Here is a 16,726-nt window from a genome sequence, read left to right on the forward strand (position 1 = left end):
TGAAGGGGCACCACAGGCCTAGAATGAAGCTAATTTAAACTGATTTGAAATGTTTAATTTAAATGTTTTTTTAACGTGACTTTGTAATGTTGCTAAACGTTTGAGTGTTCTGTATGTTCTGAATGCTGGCTCCAATCCACATCTTCATTGTGAGCGTCCATTTTGTCTTCTGATTTTGCTAAACTCTTAGCCAAAATAAGCAGTTCGAGAGCATTAGCGTCAGTGCATGCAATGACTTGTATTAAGCAGCTAAATCATTCGGCTAGAACCGATGAAATGCCCTAGATCTAAACGCTCCTGAACTTGGTGGAGTTAAAATACAAACTTCAGAGCATGGGGCTCGTCTCTGGGTACACATTACGGCCCTTACGCAATGTCAGAACTGCTAGGATTCCTCCGGAGAGAAAGCAAAGGATGTTGTGTTTATAAAGATCTTCCATTCACCAAAATGCTGTGGGCAAAGGGCCTTGCAGTGTAGTGGGTCGTGCATCTTGAGGTTTGGGGGTGCAGAGGAGGCAGGGATGGTACTGACCCTTCCGTAGGGAGCCCTTCTCAGGCAGAAGGACAGTGTGTGTGCTAATGTTGGGCCTCTGAACGGGAAAAAGATTAAAAATGGTGTGTGGGGGGTGGGACTTTGGCAGAACTCCTTGGGTAAGCTATAGTGTTCCTGCACTGGAGTTCTACTGTTACAGCAGCTCTGCATTTCCAGGTTTCTTTCCTAACTCCTTGTTTCTGTGCGTTTACACTGGAGCTGTAACCTTCTTAACAACAAAAGTCTCAGCACAGAGAGCGAACTCTCAAAACCAGCCTCTTCAGGTCTGTGATGGGCAGTACATGCATCTACAAGATAACGCTATGGGCTCAACTTCACTAGGCTTTTGTACTTTGAGTTAATTGCCAGTTCACTTCCGTTCACGTTAACCAACCTGCACTGGCTAGCCTGTGTTAAAAAGCTTTCCCTAGTGTAAGCATGGCCTTGGTGGCTTTTGAAGAAACTTAATATAATAAAAAATGGCAGATTCTTTAAGCATTATCAATGCATAATGTAGCACAGGTTCTCTTGGTATCATATGTTGTGATACCCTAGGACTGCTCTACAGGGTCAGAACGTTAGCTCTCGAGTTGGATATACTGTTTCAATCCCTGACCCTTCCCAGGAGTTGTATAACTCTATAATACTCCAAGCCTGTGGTGCAGTGTTGCACGTGAGGTTGTGTGGAAATTCATCTTGACCCTCTGCTTGTGATCAACTTACGCCCTGAAGTATGAGATCAAGTTCTCCTTATCTTGGCATACATAGCTACAAATGTTAGCAACGATGGACCTTATAATTACCCAGGTTAAAACAAACAGCTACCGTCTTTAACCTCCACTCTTGTGGTTAAAAAATTAAACAAATGAAACAGCGGAAGCATTGAGCTGCTAATGTGCAGGACCACTGTGTCCAGCATCATTCTGCATATCTTCAGCACTTAGTCTGTTCCTTAGTGATGTGTAAATCGATACATTCTCTCCTATACATGTTGATTGTAAGGCAGCCAGCAAGTTACTTCAAGTGTAGAATAGGAGTACTGCAAATACCTGGGTGTTACATTCATAGAATCATAGAATTTCAGGGTTGGAAGGGACCTCAGGAGGTCATCTAGTCCAACCGCCTGCTCAAAGCAGGACCAATCCCCAACTAAATCATCCCAGCCAGGGCTTTGTCAAGCCTGACCTTAAAAACCTCCATACATTGCTGCTGTATGATTACTCTTTATCAATCTGTGTAGAATTGGAAACTCTTTCGCTACTGGTGGAATGAAGAATGCAGTAAAGATTGGGGTTGGATAAAATATATATTTATACAACGCATTTGATCGTGATACCCAGGGACTAAAGTCCTTTGTATCCATGGAATTAAACTGCACCTATTTTGCCCATTAATCCACCTCTACTGGGACCTCTGAGCAGCTTTCATATGGCCACCATTTACCAGCTGAGAGTCTCTCTCCCCCCACCCCCCTTCTTCCTCAAAATATGTATTGAGTAAACCAGGGCTCGAAAGTCAAACATCAGCTATTCAGTACAGGACTAACAGTATATCACAGTTGGCCCAGTATATCACAGTTGGCCAGTGCTAGAAACTTATGCTCCACTCCATGAATCCTAGCTATATTTTGAAGAACATGCTTTTTTTATGCCTGGCAAGCAGTGGGAGATTAAACATAAAATTGTAGCTCCCTGACTTATAGAGAACATTTGATATCTGAAAACTTACAAATGTAGCTTTTGAGTCATTATGTGGTACCTAAGGCAACCTGGTTTGAAGGACAGAGAAGTTTGGAAAAAATACCAGCGAACTTTTGAAAGTGTCCCCCCCACCCACAACATACTTTTCTGTAACAATGCTATACTAGCATACATGTTGTTGTGATTATAAGGTTTCTGTAGGCCCCTTGTTTAGATGACTTGCACAATACCTTTGTGGTTTCACCGCTCATGCATAATGTGGTCGTCCCAAATGTGTGCCAACTCCGTCTCATCACGTGGTGTCTGTGCATTTAACAGTGTTATAAAGGGCACTTGTGTCTTGGTCTCTGACTCTTGGCATTTGTGGGTGTCGTTGTATGCAAAGTCTGAGTATGTTAACACTACAAATCAACAGGTTGTGTGTATTGATTAAAAATACCTTCTTTCTCATTACTTAGGGAGGTAAGTGTGACCTGAGAGTCAGGACTTCTGGGGGCTTTTCCCAGCTCTGCTGCTGACCTTCTGCAAAATTATTTCAGTGTGCCTCAGTTTACCTGTCTGTAAAAATGAATCTAACACTTGTCTACCTTATAGGTTTGCTTGATGTTTTCAGAGTGCTTTGAGACACTTTGATAGAAGATGCTAGATAAGTGTATAACACAATACATTTAATGACCTCCTTGTTTTTGTGATCTGTTTTATTACAGAACAGATGTATCTATAGGTTGGGTTTCCTAATACATCTTCCCATTTTTTCTTTTCTTTAAACTTTTTTCCATTTTAGCTTAGTTCACTAATTTTATTTTTAGGTCTGATGATGAGCAGAGTTCAGCGGATAAGGAAAGACTTGCCAGGTAGGTAGGAGAATGGAGATTTCAAGCATGGCAAAACAGAGTACTTCCTCTCCTTGATGTTTCTGCAGGCATCCCCACTTTTTTTTTCCTTATCTGCTGCAATAAAGGACTTGAAACTGGACAGACTTCTGGAAATCTGTGTGATAGTAAAACTTCAAGCTGTATTCTCCTTGTAGAACATCTTGTGGGAATACCCTCAAAAGAATTGGTTTGCATCCAAATCCAGACAGCAGGAAGACTGCAGGGCAGAGTGTGGCTGGGCCAGTGATTTCACAGATTACTGTAGCCCTGCTAACTTCAGCCTTGGCAAGTAAAACCTCTCTTCTGCTGGACTGAGAGAGGCTAGGTGCAGGAATACCCAGTTTGTAAGCTCCTGCCACGTTGCGATGGTGCCTTTTACTACTGTATAAATAGATATCATAATTGTATTGGCCAGACTTCTTCTAAACGCCAAATACTGGTTTGGTGTATGGCAAAACAGAATGGGCAGTGTGCTGTAAAAAAGTGAGGTTTTTTTGGTTTATTTTTTAATCTGTTATTGAAAAGTCACTCCTCTTCAGTAATACATGGAATCATTACATGGGTTTGCGTGTTTAGAATCTGTCAAGGTTCTGGTTGGCTTATTACATGCTGTCTAAGAAGCAGAGACACCACCTGGAAGTGCAGCGTTTCATAGTTGAAATATTTCTGACCAGATCAGAAAAAGATGGTCAGTGGCTTAAAGGAGGACCCCTAAGTGCGTCTCTGGTGAACGAGGAACTTTTTAGCTGCTTGTGTAGACAGTAGAATGCAGTACTTCCAGGAGTCCTCGTTCTTCTTCAATTAAGCAGTGACCCCACAATCTCTCGTTACGGCTGTCTTGCAAAATCCTTCTTGTTGGGAAGAGGATTTTGCAATGGGGCAAGTAAAATATCATTGATTTCCCCATTATCCTGACAGAAAGTGTAGGTGAGTAATACATGTCTGGGCAGGTAAATTTTCATTGCAATGATGGAAAGCTAAATTAAAGATGAATGGGATATTCAAAGCACTGTGCCGAATGCTATTCCCCCTTCAGCAAAAGGCAAGTCCCTATTAAACAACTGCATAAGCCTAATAGGTGACTCTTCTTTTTAATTTTCCCTTTTTCGTCTATCATATTTAGTTCATTTTTTACTGTTTCTTCCACTTGCTGTCATCCATCCAGTTTCATCTCCCATCGTGTGATTCCTTGCACTGATCCACTCTGTTTGCACCTCTAATCAATCTTTCCTATAGGAAAAACCTGGCATTTATGTTCTAGTTTGAAAAATCCACGTTCATAACCCAACTAAATTACACTTGGTCCATAAATGCAACATGTGAACACATGCTAGCCTCTATCCTGGGGGTGCCAATAGGGAATGTCCCCCCAGAAGCAGATGGATTCCTGAGAGAGGCATGTTAAACCCACTAGTGGGATCAAATCAAGGAACGTTAGTTCTAATGCATCTCTAGGAATCTGTACCTCCGCACCGGCGGTAATGTGGTGGGACACGGGGTACAGGTATGTGTCTCACAGGTAAGGACGTTGGGCCGCTTGTAGAGTTCACTTTGTTTTATACTAGAGAGGAAGTTGCCTCCCGAAGAAATTAGCAAGCCATAGTGCCTAATGGTCATATATGTGAAACTCCAGCAGTGGACAGAAATTACATTTACAACCACTCTACAGCCTTTTTGTGTGCCCATCATGGTGTGTAAGGTGCCTTAGTGTAACAGAATCAGGCCTGTAGCGTTTACTTATTTCAAAGAAGCATCACCACAGTAACGGTGAGGAAACCTATATTACTGTTGTAGGTTAGTGACTTTCTGCAGAACGATGCTCTCGATCAGCTGGAGAGAGCTTCCCGTGTTGAAGTAGCTTAGCCCTAACTTAGTGTCCTTCGCGAGACTTCTTGAATAAATATAATTTAGAGCAAGATGCTCTTGTGTTTGGCAAAGATGTCCTGGCTCTAGCTTCTCTCCCTTGCACTTGTTTTTCCCGTGTTCTTTCATGCATGCCCAGCATGGGAGGCTTTTGCAGCCCTTCTGATGACCCTGGCCCATCTTTTTGTTTTGCGCTCCGGCCTGGCGGGAACCCAGGAAGGGTTGATGAGGCAAAAGAGCTGAGCCGTTTGGCTCTGGTGACCTCTCCCCATCTGCTTTCCCAGGGAGAATCACAGCGAGATCGAGCGCAGGCGTAGGAACAAGATGACCGCCTACATCACGGAGCTGTCGGACATGGTGCCCACCTGCAGCGCCCTGGCTCGCAAGCCTGACAAACTGACTATCTTGCGTATGGCTGTGTCGCACATGAAGTCCTTGCGGGGCACTGGCAACACCTCCACTGACGGCACCTACAAACCCTCCTTTCTCACTGATCAGGTCTCTGCTGATTTTGCTTCTAAGGAAAGACTGAAAGACCTCAATGGGTAGCTCACCCAGAGGGCGATTAATGTGGGGGAGACCTAAGAGCTTAAAGGCAGCTGGTGGGTGATGACTGTCTCGCCACTGGGTTAAGAACGTGTCTATTCTGTATGCAGGAACTCAAACACTTGATTCTGGAAGCAGCCGATGGCTTTCTGTTCATAGTGTCTTGTGAGACCGGAAGGGTGGTGTATGTCTCGGACTCGGTGACTCCCGTCCTAAACCAGCCGCAGTCCGAATGGTTCAGCAGCACCCTGTACGACCAGGTGCATCCTGACGACGTGGACAAACTGAGGGAGCAGCTCTCCACCTCGGAGAACGCTCTGACAGGTAAAGCAGCCTGCTGTGGAAACTGGGCCAGGCCGATGATTCCCAGAATTTGTAGTGCACCCATTGGCCTGTTACTGGGAGGGGCACGCTACTACACCCCTGTTAAAGCATGGAGTCTCTCACTCCATCCTCAAATATGCATGGGCATGTGACAGACGCTACCTTTCTGTCTGACAAGTGGATGGGCTGCCAAGGAACCCTTAAACAATGTGCCTGGATCCGCTCGAGCCGTTTGAGCGTTGAGGCCTTTCCTTTTACCCCTGTAGCATCAGGGCTGACCATAATGCTGTCAGCCTCTGGAGCAGGGGACCAGCTCCTGTAGGAAGACGCAGACCAAGAGCCTGTCTTTAGTTTCAGTCTCACGTAGGATTTATGCACGGCTGTGTCCTGTTTTAAAGCTGGTTATGTAGAAAATTAAGTGGTGCCCGGTATGCTGTCTGGTGTATCCTGGTGATACCGAGTGACGATCCCAGAAGTTTCCCTGTTGAACAGCATCACTTGGCTTGTCTTTCCCCCCCCGCCCTCAGGTCGAATCCTTGATCTAAAGAGTGGGACAGTCAAGAAGGAAGGCCAACAATCCATGAGAATGTGCATGGGCTCAAGGAGATCCTTCATCTGTCGAATGAGGTAATACGGGGAATCCGATAGGCGATCTGGTTGCATGAGCCCATGGCTAAACCTGCGAACTGGCTGCTTAACAAATATCCGAGCAGTTAAGCTTTTCTCGGTCTCTTTCGGCCTTCTCAGGTTCGATGAGGTGGAAGGTGGCTCTGTAAAACCTGTTTGCCTAATGGGGTTCAGCTCTAAAACAGACTTACTTTTCCCACCCTGTGTTAATGGGATTGTACAGCTCTGAGATGTAACCACAGGCAGCTCGAGAACTCCGGGTCTGTTCCCGCTCTGCCGTTGACTTGCTCTGACCTTGGGCAGGTCACCTAGCCCGCTGCTTCAGTAAAGTAGGGCTAGTTACCCCCAAGAGGCGGTAGCGATGTCCGCTTCTCCCATCAACATAGCACTGTCTACACTGAACATTCAGGCGGTGTAATGGTATTGCTCAGGAGTGTGGATTTGCCACACGCTCCTGAGTGACCTCATTATACTGACGTAAGTTTGTAGTGTAGACCAGGGCTCAATTCATGTTTATGAAGCATTGTGGAATCTTGAATAAAAGGGCAAAGTATCTTATTTGCAGTCTTTACCATTGGGCTTTACACTTTTTTCCCCTCTTGACTGGTCCAGGTGTGGCAACAGCTCAGTGGATCCAGCCTCCATGAATAGACTCAGCTTCATGAGGAGCCGATGCAGGTAAACTGCAGCGATCGCGTTTAAAGATGATGCGTATGAGTCTCGCACCACATTGAGTAACAAAGTAAAAAAAAGACCTGAGAGCGGCGTGGGATGCGTGGTACATAAAGCATATATGAGATGGTATAGCACAGCCTTTGAGTGCTTAAATATGTACGCAGTCGATGGAGAGAGATCTTAGCAATGCCGCTTTCCACAAGACACTGTTAATGTGCAGATTAAAACTTCAGACCATTATTCTATGCAGTGTATAGATTAAAGTTCCAGTAGTAGAGCACAGGTTGAGATTCTGTTCCCTTAGGCTTTAATAGATTTTTGAAAACAAGCAGTGTTACTTTTAAAGGACATTAAGGCAGGCTCAGATGTCTTCAGTGCCTGGAAATCACAGCACATGTAATAACTCCATTGTGCACGCGTCTGACCTTAAGAACATAAGACCGACCAGACTGGGTCAGACTAGTGGTCTGTCTAGCCCAGAGTCCTGTCTTCCGACAGTGGCTGGAGTCAGATACTCCAGAGAGCATAAATAGGACGGCAGATCTTCAGTGATCTATCCCCTGGCATCCAGTCCCAGTTTCTGGCAGTCGGAGTCTTAGGCTTGGTCTGCACTACAGAGTTAGGTCAATATAAGGCAGCTTAGGTCGTCCTAACTCTGTGTCTATACTACGACGTCACTCCCGACGATGCAAGTCACCCACTACGCCAATGTAATACCTCACCGCCGCAAGAGGCGCAGCGCTTAGGGCGATGTAGTTAGGGCATTATGTACATCACCTATTGGCAGTCAGCCCCATGTGTGGCTTGCAGCTGGGAAAACCCCACCCTCCATGCCCCGGGTCTGACAGCCTGAGCTGTTTGGGACACCCAGAGCATGGGGTTGCGTCCCTGACCATCTCGGCTAACAGCCATCGATGGATCTAAATTAGGTGTCATTGGGCGTGCAGGCTCAGGGACTACACTCCTTCCCTGAAGACCCTTCATTTCAGTTATTTAAAGAATCCAAAATAAGCGGAGCCTCTTAAACATAAAGAGAATAATCTTAATTGTTTTGTCTTCTCTAGGAGCGGCTTGGGTGCAGTGAAAGACGGGGAGCCCCATTACGTGGTGGTGCACTGCACAGGGTATATAAAAGCCTGGCCCCCAGCAGGTAAGGAATCACGCCAGCTCCTTGAAATATTGGAGTTACCAAGTCTGCTCTTAAGCTAATCTGTGGTGTTTGCATGTTCTTGTTCTTGCTTTCAGACTGCCCATGTTGCTAAGCAGGGGTGTTTGGAGACACATTTCAAAATTCAGAGAGAACTAAAAAGGGTACCGAACTCTGCTGAATCAATTCCTATAGGTCTGAGGGTTTATAGAAGGATGGGATGTTCCTGGTGGTCAGGAGAGTGGGTCTCGCTTTCAGAACACAGCCCAGAGAGAGTCTAGAGAACCTGGGGCTGAAACGAGACTCACATTATCCTTCCCTTTGACTTTCATATAACAGTTTGAGAAAGTTGAAAACTGCACAGGTGTTGAACTTGAATGTTTTTAGCCTGTCAAACCCTTTTGACTAGGAGAAAGTGACTGGCAACAAAATGACAGTTAGGTGTGAAATATTGAAATTGGAGCTTCTTCTCTTGCTGCTTCCTGTGTGGGATTAGGGCCTTCTGGTACGCTTGTCATGCTGTAATTCCTTAAACATTCTCTTGTCTTTTGTCTCAGGTGTCTCATTGCCAGACGATGACCCGGATGCTGGCCAGGGGAGCAAATTTTGCCTTGTGGCCATTGGCAGACTACAGGTGAGTAGAAACTTTGTCATTCAGTGGGAATGTGGTGATGATGAGAATTAAACCACCTTCCTCCTTTCTCTCCAAGGGTCTTGAGCAGTATATTCTCTCCATGCAGCCTATGTTCCTTTCCTCCCAGCCATGTCATTTGTGGGTCTAGATAAAGCAAACACAATAAATCTCTGGAGAATAAAACTTAATGGTGGATTTCCCACAAGCCCAGCCCAGCACTCTGAAACCTGCCAGGTGCATTCTGGGGACTGCCATGCCAGCAAGTGCACTGAATGCCCCATCTGGCTTCACAATTCCTGCTCTCTATCTCATGCTGGCATCTCAACTCATGGGGGTGTTGTGAGCATCACTGCCCTTTGGAAATGTGCAAAGGGCTGTATAAATGTTGGTAAATATTTAATTAGTCTTTGAATTGGGTATGGATTTACCTGGGCTCAGATGCAGCTTTATTCCACCTGTCTGACATACCTTAGAGACATTCCTATTTAATATCTGCCACCTGTTCCTTTCCAAGCAGAGATGCCCGCTTCATGGTTCAGTGGGAGAAAATTCTGTTCAACCAGGACAAGCACCTATTGTATATGTTGGCTGGGAGGGCATACTTGCACTTCTGAGTGGCTTTCTTTAAACCTGAATCCAAATCTGTCTTGCTTTTCAGGTCACTAGCTCACCCAACTGCACAGACCTGAACAACGTTTGTCAGCCAACTGAGTTCATCTCCCGACACAACACCGAAGGCCTTTTCACCTTCGTAGATCACCGCTGCGTGGCTACAGTTGGCTACCAACCACAGGTGAGAAACGGTAGAAGCTTCCTAATGTAGACTGCTGCAATTCAAACCGGCTTCCCCTCCTCCTTGCTCCACATGTCATGACTTCAGTTGTCTGATAGAACTGAGCTAAAACAAATTAGTGGTTAGGTATTGAACCAGCCATCAATTTCAGCTCCACTAGTTGCTTAGAAAACAGATGTAAGGTGACAAATCTGAGGAACTGTCCCAGATTGAGGTGTCAATAAAGGAAGTTTTGGAACAAATCGATACATTAAACAGTAATAAGTCACCAGGACCACGTGGTATTCACCCAAGAGTTCTGAAGGAGCTCACATATGAAATTGCAGAACTACTAACTGTGGTATGTCACTTATCACTTAAATCAATTTAATTACCAAATGACTGGAGGATAACTAATGTGACACCAATTTTTTAAAAAAGGTTCCAGGGGTGATCCTGCCAATTACCGGCCAGTAAGACTAATTTCAATACCAGGCAAATTGGTTGAAACTATAGTAAAGAACAGAATTATCAGACACCTAGATAAACACAATTTGTTGGGGAGAGTCAACACAGCTCTTGTAAAGGGAAATCGTGCCTCACCAATCTACTGGAATTCTTTGAGGGTGTCAACAAAGACCTGGACAAGGGTGATCCAGTGGGTATAATGTACTTGGACTTTCAGAAAGTCTTTGACAAGGTCCCTTACCAAAGGCTCTTAAGCAAAGTAAGCAGTCATGGGATAAGAGGGAAGGTAATCTCATGGATTAGTAACTGGTTAAAAGACAGGAGACAATGGTTAGGAGGAATAAATGGTCAGTTTTCAGAATGGAGAGAGGTAAATAGCGGTGTCCCCCAGGAATCTGTACTGCGACCAGTGCTGTTCAACATGTTCATAACTGACCTGGAAAAGGGGGTAAACAGTGAGGTGGCAACGTTTGCAGATGATACAAATTTACTCAAGATAGTTAAGTCCAGAGCAGACTGCGAAGAGTAACAAAGGATCTCACAAAACTGGGTGACGGGGCAATAAAATGGTAGATGAAATTCAATGTTGATAAATGCAAAATAATGCATATTGGAAAACATAATCCCAAATGTACATACAAAATGGAATCTAAATCGGCTGTTACCACTGGAGATCTTGGAGTCATTGCGGACAGTTCTCTGAAAAGAACCGCTCTGAGTGCAGCGGCAGTCAAAAAAGCGAACCATGTTAGGAACCATTAGGAAAGGGATCGATAATAAGACAGTAAATATCATAATGCCATATATGAATCCATGGTATGCCCACACCTTGATGCTGGGTGCAGTTCTGGTCACCCCATCTCAAAAATATATATTAGAAACGGAAAAGCTACAGAGAAGGGCAACAAAAATGATGCCAGGGTGTGGAACAGCTTCCATATGAGGAAAGATTAAAAAGACTGGGACTATTCGTCTTGGAAAAGAGGCGACTGAAGTGGGATAGGACAGGGGTCTGTAAAATCATGACTGGTGTGGAGAAAGTGAATAAGGAAGTGTTATTGACCTCTTCATGAAACACAAGAACTGAGGTCACACGATGAAATTAATAGGCAGCAGGTTTAAAACAAAGGAAGTACTTCTTAACACAACGCACAGTCAACCTGTGGAACTCATTGCCAGGGGATGTTGTGAAGGCCAAAACTATAACTGAATTCAAAAAAAGAATTCGGAGGATAGGTCCATCAATGGTTATTAGTCAAGATGTCAAGGATACAATCCCATGCTCTGGGTGTCCCCAAGCCTCTGACTGCCAGAGTCTGAGACTGCCAGGGGATGGATCCCTCAATAATTGTTCTGTTCATTCCCTTGGAAGCATTTGGCATTGGTCATGGTCAGAAGACAGGACCCTGGGCTAGATGGAACATTGGTCTGACCCAGTGTGGCCATTCTTGTGTAACACAGATCAGTGGAGGGAGGTGGATCTGGCATATATTTAGAGCAAATTTGGTTGCAGCAAGGTCTTCGACTCCACTTCTGAGTTACAGATTAAACATCAGGGTCAGCTGCTGTGGTGCTGTGTTTTGTAAAAGTGCATCAATTCCTAAAATAGGTGGATGACCTGATGTTTTTGTCTTGGAGAGTTGTATGTGGGAGTTGTAAGCATTAGTCCAAAGTGGAGCTATTCGAGCAGGCCGAAAGCAGGGAGTCTGCTTATTAAATGGAGACTTTTTTTTTCTTTTCCTCTTCAAAATTAGGAACTCTTGGGGAAAGATGTTGTGGATTTCTGCCACCCAGAAGACCAGCAGCTTTTGCGAGACAGCTTTCAACAGGTAATATATTTAGCCACCTTGGCTGCTTACAAGATGATCTGCATCACAGCTCGTAAACCAATATTCCTATTGGCCGTCTGCTGTGCAGTGGAACTAAACTGGTTTAGATTTTTATCAAGGCAGGAATCACACCTCACTGGCCTTAAATTTCTCAGTTACTGAGTAGCATACATTTGAATAGATTTTTAAACACAAGAGAACTTACTAACATGCAAAATTAAACTGGGTGGGTTTGCGTGTCTAATTTATTTTTGAATTCCTCCTTTTGCTGCTAGTTGTCTGAGACCAGAGATGTGAGTACAAAGTCTTGACATCAAGGCCATGCTTCAGTGGCTGTGTTTGGACACCTTACGCATGGCAAGGCAGATGAACTGGTGTCTGAACTTTAAATGGATGTGGCTTGCTGGCCCTCCTGCTGTTATTACTCTCTCCTCTGAGGGCACTTGACTTGACAGGGCAGGAAAGACTCCACTACTGATGATTCTGAAAAGCAGCTCCTCATTCGTTTGACCCAATAGTAAGAATCATAAACAGCAGACAATCTTTGGTTGCTGGAGAAATTAACTTTTTTGTTCTTATTTTCGTATATTCCATTGCTGCAAAGAGCATTAATTGAAGGCATAAGAAAATGCTACATTCCACTCCCATATCATCATCCTGGGAAGTCAGACCATTGGAGGAATATAAAAAGAGTTTAAAAGAATAGAGTAGTTGTATTGTGGCTGGGAACCAAGGTACAATATTGTAGCCTTACGACAAAGAATGCCATAGTCAGCTGCTAGCAGGGTGGGTGTTTGCTTATAAACAACACTGTTCTCAAACGTCTTCTTTTTATCAGGTATTACTGATGGCGTTAAATTTTTCTAGGTGGTGAAGTTAAAAGGCCAGGTTCTGTCAGTCATGTTCCGATTCCGGTCCAAAAACCGTGAATGGCTCTGGATGAGAACCAGCTCCTTTACCTTCCAGAACCCCTACTCAGATGAGATTGAGTACATCATCTGTACCAACACCAACGTTAAGTATGTACATGGCAATGGCTTTCAACCCATGAGCACTTTCAGCGATAGCATGTGCACTTTGCCTGACCTAGTGCCTCCCCGTATGACCAGCTACGCATACCGGATGCTTTATGAGCTCGGGTTCTCCCACCATCACCCCCTCTTTCTCCCTCCCCACCCCAAACTTCTGTGCTTTCCTGAAAAGTCACTCCCTACACTGGGCAGTATCCTGACAGTGGTGCAGTGCCTGCTACGAAATGCTTTTAATATGCATAAAATGGAATTCTGTTGGATGCTCACTTGGGCGTTTAGGGAGCTGTCAAAATTCAGTTAACTCCTGAACTTGCTGGTGGTGCATTGACTCTTCAGGCTGTATATCTGCATTTGGAGTGTTAATACTAGGAGAATGTATTTTAATGTAGCACTTGGCTTCCATGGCAGCAGGACGAGGCGTGCGTAGGTTGGGGACTGAATTTTAAAAGCCACCGTTTGAATGTGAGCTGGAAAATCCTCAGCTGACACCAGAAAGTAAATATTGACTTTGGCGTTGTCTGCTTGCTTCAGCAGCTCATCCTAGAGTCAGGAAAGAATCTCCCCTAATTGTGACACTGCAGTAAAAATTGTGCTCTCTCTGTTACTATCTTCACGACCCACCACCCGTTCCCTTCTTGGCCATCGTGGTGGCGTGGCAATACTGTGCCATAGTTGGCTCTCCATCGTGGGTAGTGGACGGATGCTTCCTCTTCCTAGGGGGAGCACAAGGCTCTTAGTGCAGGCCTAGCACTTGAGATCCTGAGAGGGAACGCTCGAGTCTGGCAGGCACGTATCTTGTAATTGCAGAGCTAATATTGGCCTTACAGGACGTCTGCCCAGCTGGACAAGAGGCAAGCCAGGCCATCTGTGCTCGTGGACAAAGAGGGCAGCGGTTGAGTTGGATGTTCAGGGTCCCTTCTGGACCTTTCTCAATCACGCTGTGCAGTCAGCAGTGCACCTTATCCACCCACCAGCAGGAGAAACCCATTCTAATCAGACTCCCTTAAAAAGATTCAGAGCAATATTAATTCGGTCCCTCGAGGGGCTTCCCTTTGGTTCTAGACCACCATGATGTGAGCATGGCGTAAGGATCCAAGAATCTGTATTCTAATCACGTTTCTGATGTGCACTTAGCTTTTCCTGGCATTAGAGGCATCTCTTTGATCGTATTCTCTCCTCCTCTTATTCGGTCCACATAAATCCATTCCCATTTCCATACGCCAGCTTCCAACTATACCACTCAAGTTCAGACCAGAAAAGCACAGCTGTGCAGCGGATAGCATGTGGTGCACTCCAGCCGCCAGGCTCTTTGCTGTGTGCACTGTGCTTCGCTTTATTTTTCACAGACCCAAGTACTCTCTGCTGGGCAGAAGCAACAGCTTTTAAAACACATGTTGAGATGTATCAGATTTTTCTACCTTACGGGAAAGCTTGTTAAAGTTGAGTTGCATTCCGCTATACAGGCTTCACGACTAGACCGAAACAGAGCCCAGAGGATACTTTCAGCGTTTATATTAGGCTTAACAGTTGCCCCTTACTGAGGGCATCCTGCTCGAGCCATGATTTATTTACTGTCTCAAATGGTAAGTCATGTATGTTTTAGGCCTGGTAACCTTGGGAGTGCTGATTATTTGAGCTGTATCTAACTGCTGAGGCTTCCAGCATATATAAATTTAATAGCAGCTCTTCTTCCTGTTGCGTATGTTGGGGAGAGGGGGGGCTAGTGCCCTTTGGATCCCAGCTGTGTATCCCATTAGATGTCTGATTCAAAGGCTGTTGAAGTTTGCAGATCGGTCCATTGACTTCATCGGGCTTTTGCAAAGATGAGGCTCTCGGACCCACGACTGAACCAAAAAAGGCAAATTTTAAAGGACAGTAACTGACATTTGCACCCTTCCTTTTCTCTCTCCCCCCTTTTTTTTTTTTAAACAACATTAAGGAACTCAAGCCAGGAGTCTCGGCCTGCTGTGTCTAACTCGATGCAGCGGCCACAGCAAGGACAGAATGTCAGCCTCCCCCTGGACATGGGCACAGCTCAGCTGGCGTCAAGGTGAGAGGATTCTACCGTGCCTTTAACTTTGGTCATCTCCTCTCTTCCCCTACCTGGCCACCTTGTTTTTATAGACCTGTCAGTTCTCTCATCTCACCCCTACTTTGCTCTTTGCCAAAGGAACAGACACTCTAGGGTTAAAGGTCTGAGTCAAGAGCTCCAAAATATTTATTACAGCAATCAGCCGACCTAGTTAAGTAGCAGGGCTAATGCTGAACTGGTAATTAATTTTTAAATGAGCGGAAAAGAAGAATAGCTGATCTGCTGGAGTCCAATGGGCCATGCAGGAGATGGATTGCTTACAAGAGAGTTGAATGGTTGATGCTTGTGAGCCTCTGTCGCAGAAACTTCCTTTTGCAGGGTGGAGTCTTAATCTGGTCGTGCTGGAAAATATTGGGGTTTTCTGATGGGGCTTGAGCATAGGCAGAATCTCCAGTTGTACTGTAGCAGTCCTGCTTGCTTTTGTAGAGACACTCAAATTCCTGGCTGCCGGCGGGTCAGGGCTCGGTTGTTTTTAGCAAGACCCAGTTCTTATTACATTCACGTTCTATTTTAGGCAGCAGCAGCCCCAACAGACTGCGCTGGACGTGGTCCCAGGAAGAGAGAGTCTGTCTGGTTATGACCACTCGCAGGTAAATCAGCAGGGATCTTGATGGTCTTTGGTCTGTGTGTTGTGATCCGTTCCTGACTGTTGATGAAAACTGGCCCATAGAGCAGTCACTTGAGGCCACCGCTTGGGAGTCTGAGTTGCTGGGTTTCACTAGAGCCCATGTTGTGACTTTCTGAGAGGACAGAGTTGGGCCTGCCACCTGCCCTGCATGAGTGATGCCCTCATCTCTCCATCAGGTGTGCTGGCACAGCCTCTCCGGCAGGGCAGGGCAAAGCTGCCTCCAGAATTCTGAGTGCACTGGTGCTCAGTCCCTCTGCTTGGGGTGCCCATATCCCTCTGAGAACCGCCTCTGTGCACCCCCTATTTTTGAGCCATCAATACGCTCAGCACCATCAGTCTGGACCAATCCAAGTGGACATTGAGTCTGCGCTAAAGCACCTTGCAGACCAAGGTGTATGTAAAAAGCCAGGCAACAAATGCCCTCTGCTCTTTATCATAGGCAGTAGGTTCCTAAGTGGCTTCCTCTGTAATCTCATAGGCAACCTGCCTTTGCCCTCTGTTTTACCCGCTGGGTGCTTGTGCTTATATCTCCCTCCTGTGATCCAGGTTGCTGTCCAGCCCGTGACGGCTGCTGGCCCAGAACGCAGCAAGCCACTGGAAAAAACGGAGGCTCTGTTTAGTCAGGAGAGGGACCCGCGGTTCAGTGAAATCTACTCCGGTATCAATACAGGTAGGGATCGTGGTGTGCAGAGATTGCGGAGTTAGCCTAGAGGTTCAGTTGACTCTGTTCCTCGATCTTAGTCCTGGCTTGGTATCCTCACTTGTTCTGTTTAAATGGTCCTAGTGTTAGGGACAGGGGCTGAAGTGGCAGTGGAGAGAGCAGTCCCTTCTTTTGCAGAACAGGAATGTCTCTGGCATCCCACTCACCCACCAGTCTGCCTCTAACCTTTCCCCCGGTTGCTGCCTTCCCAGCAGTGCCTTCCTCACTGCAGTCAGCATCTTGGCAACGCTTCGGGAGGGCAGGGGCAGTCTTTTTGCCCTAT

General features: G+C 45.6%; 1 protein-coding gene across 8 annotated transcripts in view; it reads left to right on the forward strand.

Moving 5' to 3' along the window:
• The window catches only part of ARNT (aryl hydrocarbon receptor nuclear translocator), a 41,909-nt gene that overhangs the window by 16,579 nt on the left and 8,604 nt on the right, over positions 1–16,726 (forward strand). For 5 of the 8 annotated variants that reach the window (XR_010594047.1, XR_010594044.1, XR_010594043.1 and 2 more), the window contains exons 5-17: positions 3,042–3,086; positions 5,255–5,468; positions 5,627–5,840; positions 6,368–6,467; positions 7,080–7,145; positions 8,207–8,292; positions 8,847–8,923; positions 9,582–9,716; positions 11,918–11,992; positions 12,860–13,011; positions 14,963–15,073; positions 15,630–15,705; positions 16,290–16,413. Coding sequence is in view for 2 of the 8 variants with exons in the window: in XM_008170317.4 (XP_008168539.2) it covers positions 3,042–3,086; positions 5,255–5,468; positions 5,627–5,840; positions 6,368–6,467; positions 7,080–7,145; positions 8,207–8,292; positions 8,847–8,923; positions 9,582–9,716; positions 11,918–11,992; positions 12,860–13,011; positions 14,963–15,073; positions 15,630–15,705; positions 16,290–16,413 (1,475 nt within the window). In the remaining 6 variants the exon portion in view is untranslated. The remainder of the gene's footprint in view (positions 1–3,041; positions 3,087–5,254; positions 5,469–5,626; positions 5,841–6,367; positions 6,468–7,079; positions 7,146–8,206; positions 8,293–8,846; positions 8,924–9,581; positions 9,717–11,917; positions 11,993–12,859; positions 13,012–14,962; positions 15,074–15,629; positions 15,706–16,289; positions 16,414–16,726) is intronic. The other 3 variants (XR_010594046.1, XR_010594048.1, XM_008170318.4) reach the window with 1 other exon arrangement.

Source organism: Chrysemys picta, chromosome 20, assembly GCF_011386835.1.
Source record: "Chrysemys picta bellii isolate R12L10 chromosome 20, ASM1138683v2, whole genome shotgun sequence".
In the NCBI taxonomy this organism is placed as follows: Eukaryota; Metazoa; Chordata; order Testudines; family Emydidae; genus Chrysemys; species Chrysemys picta.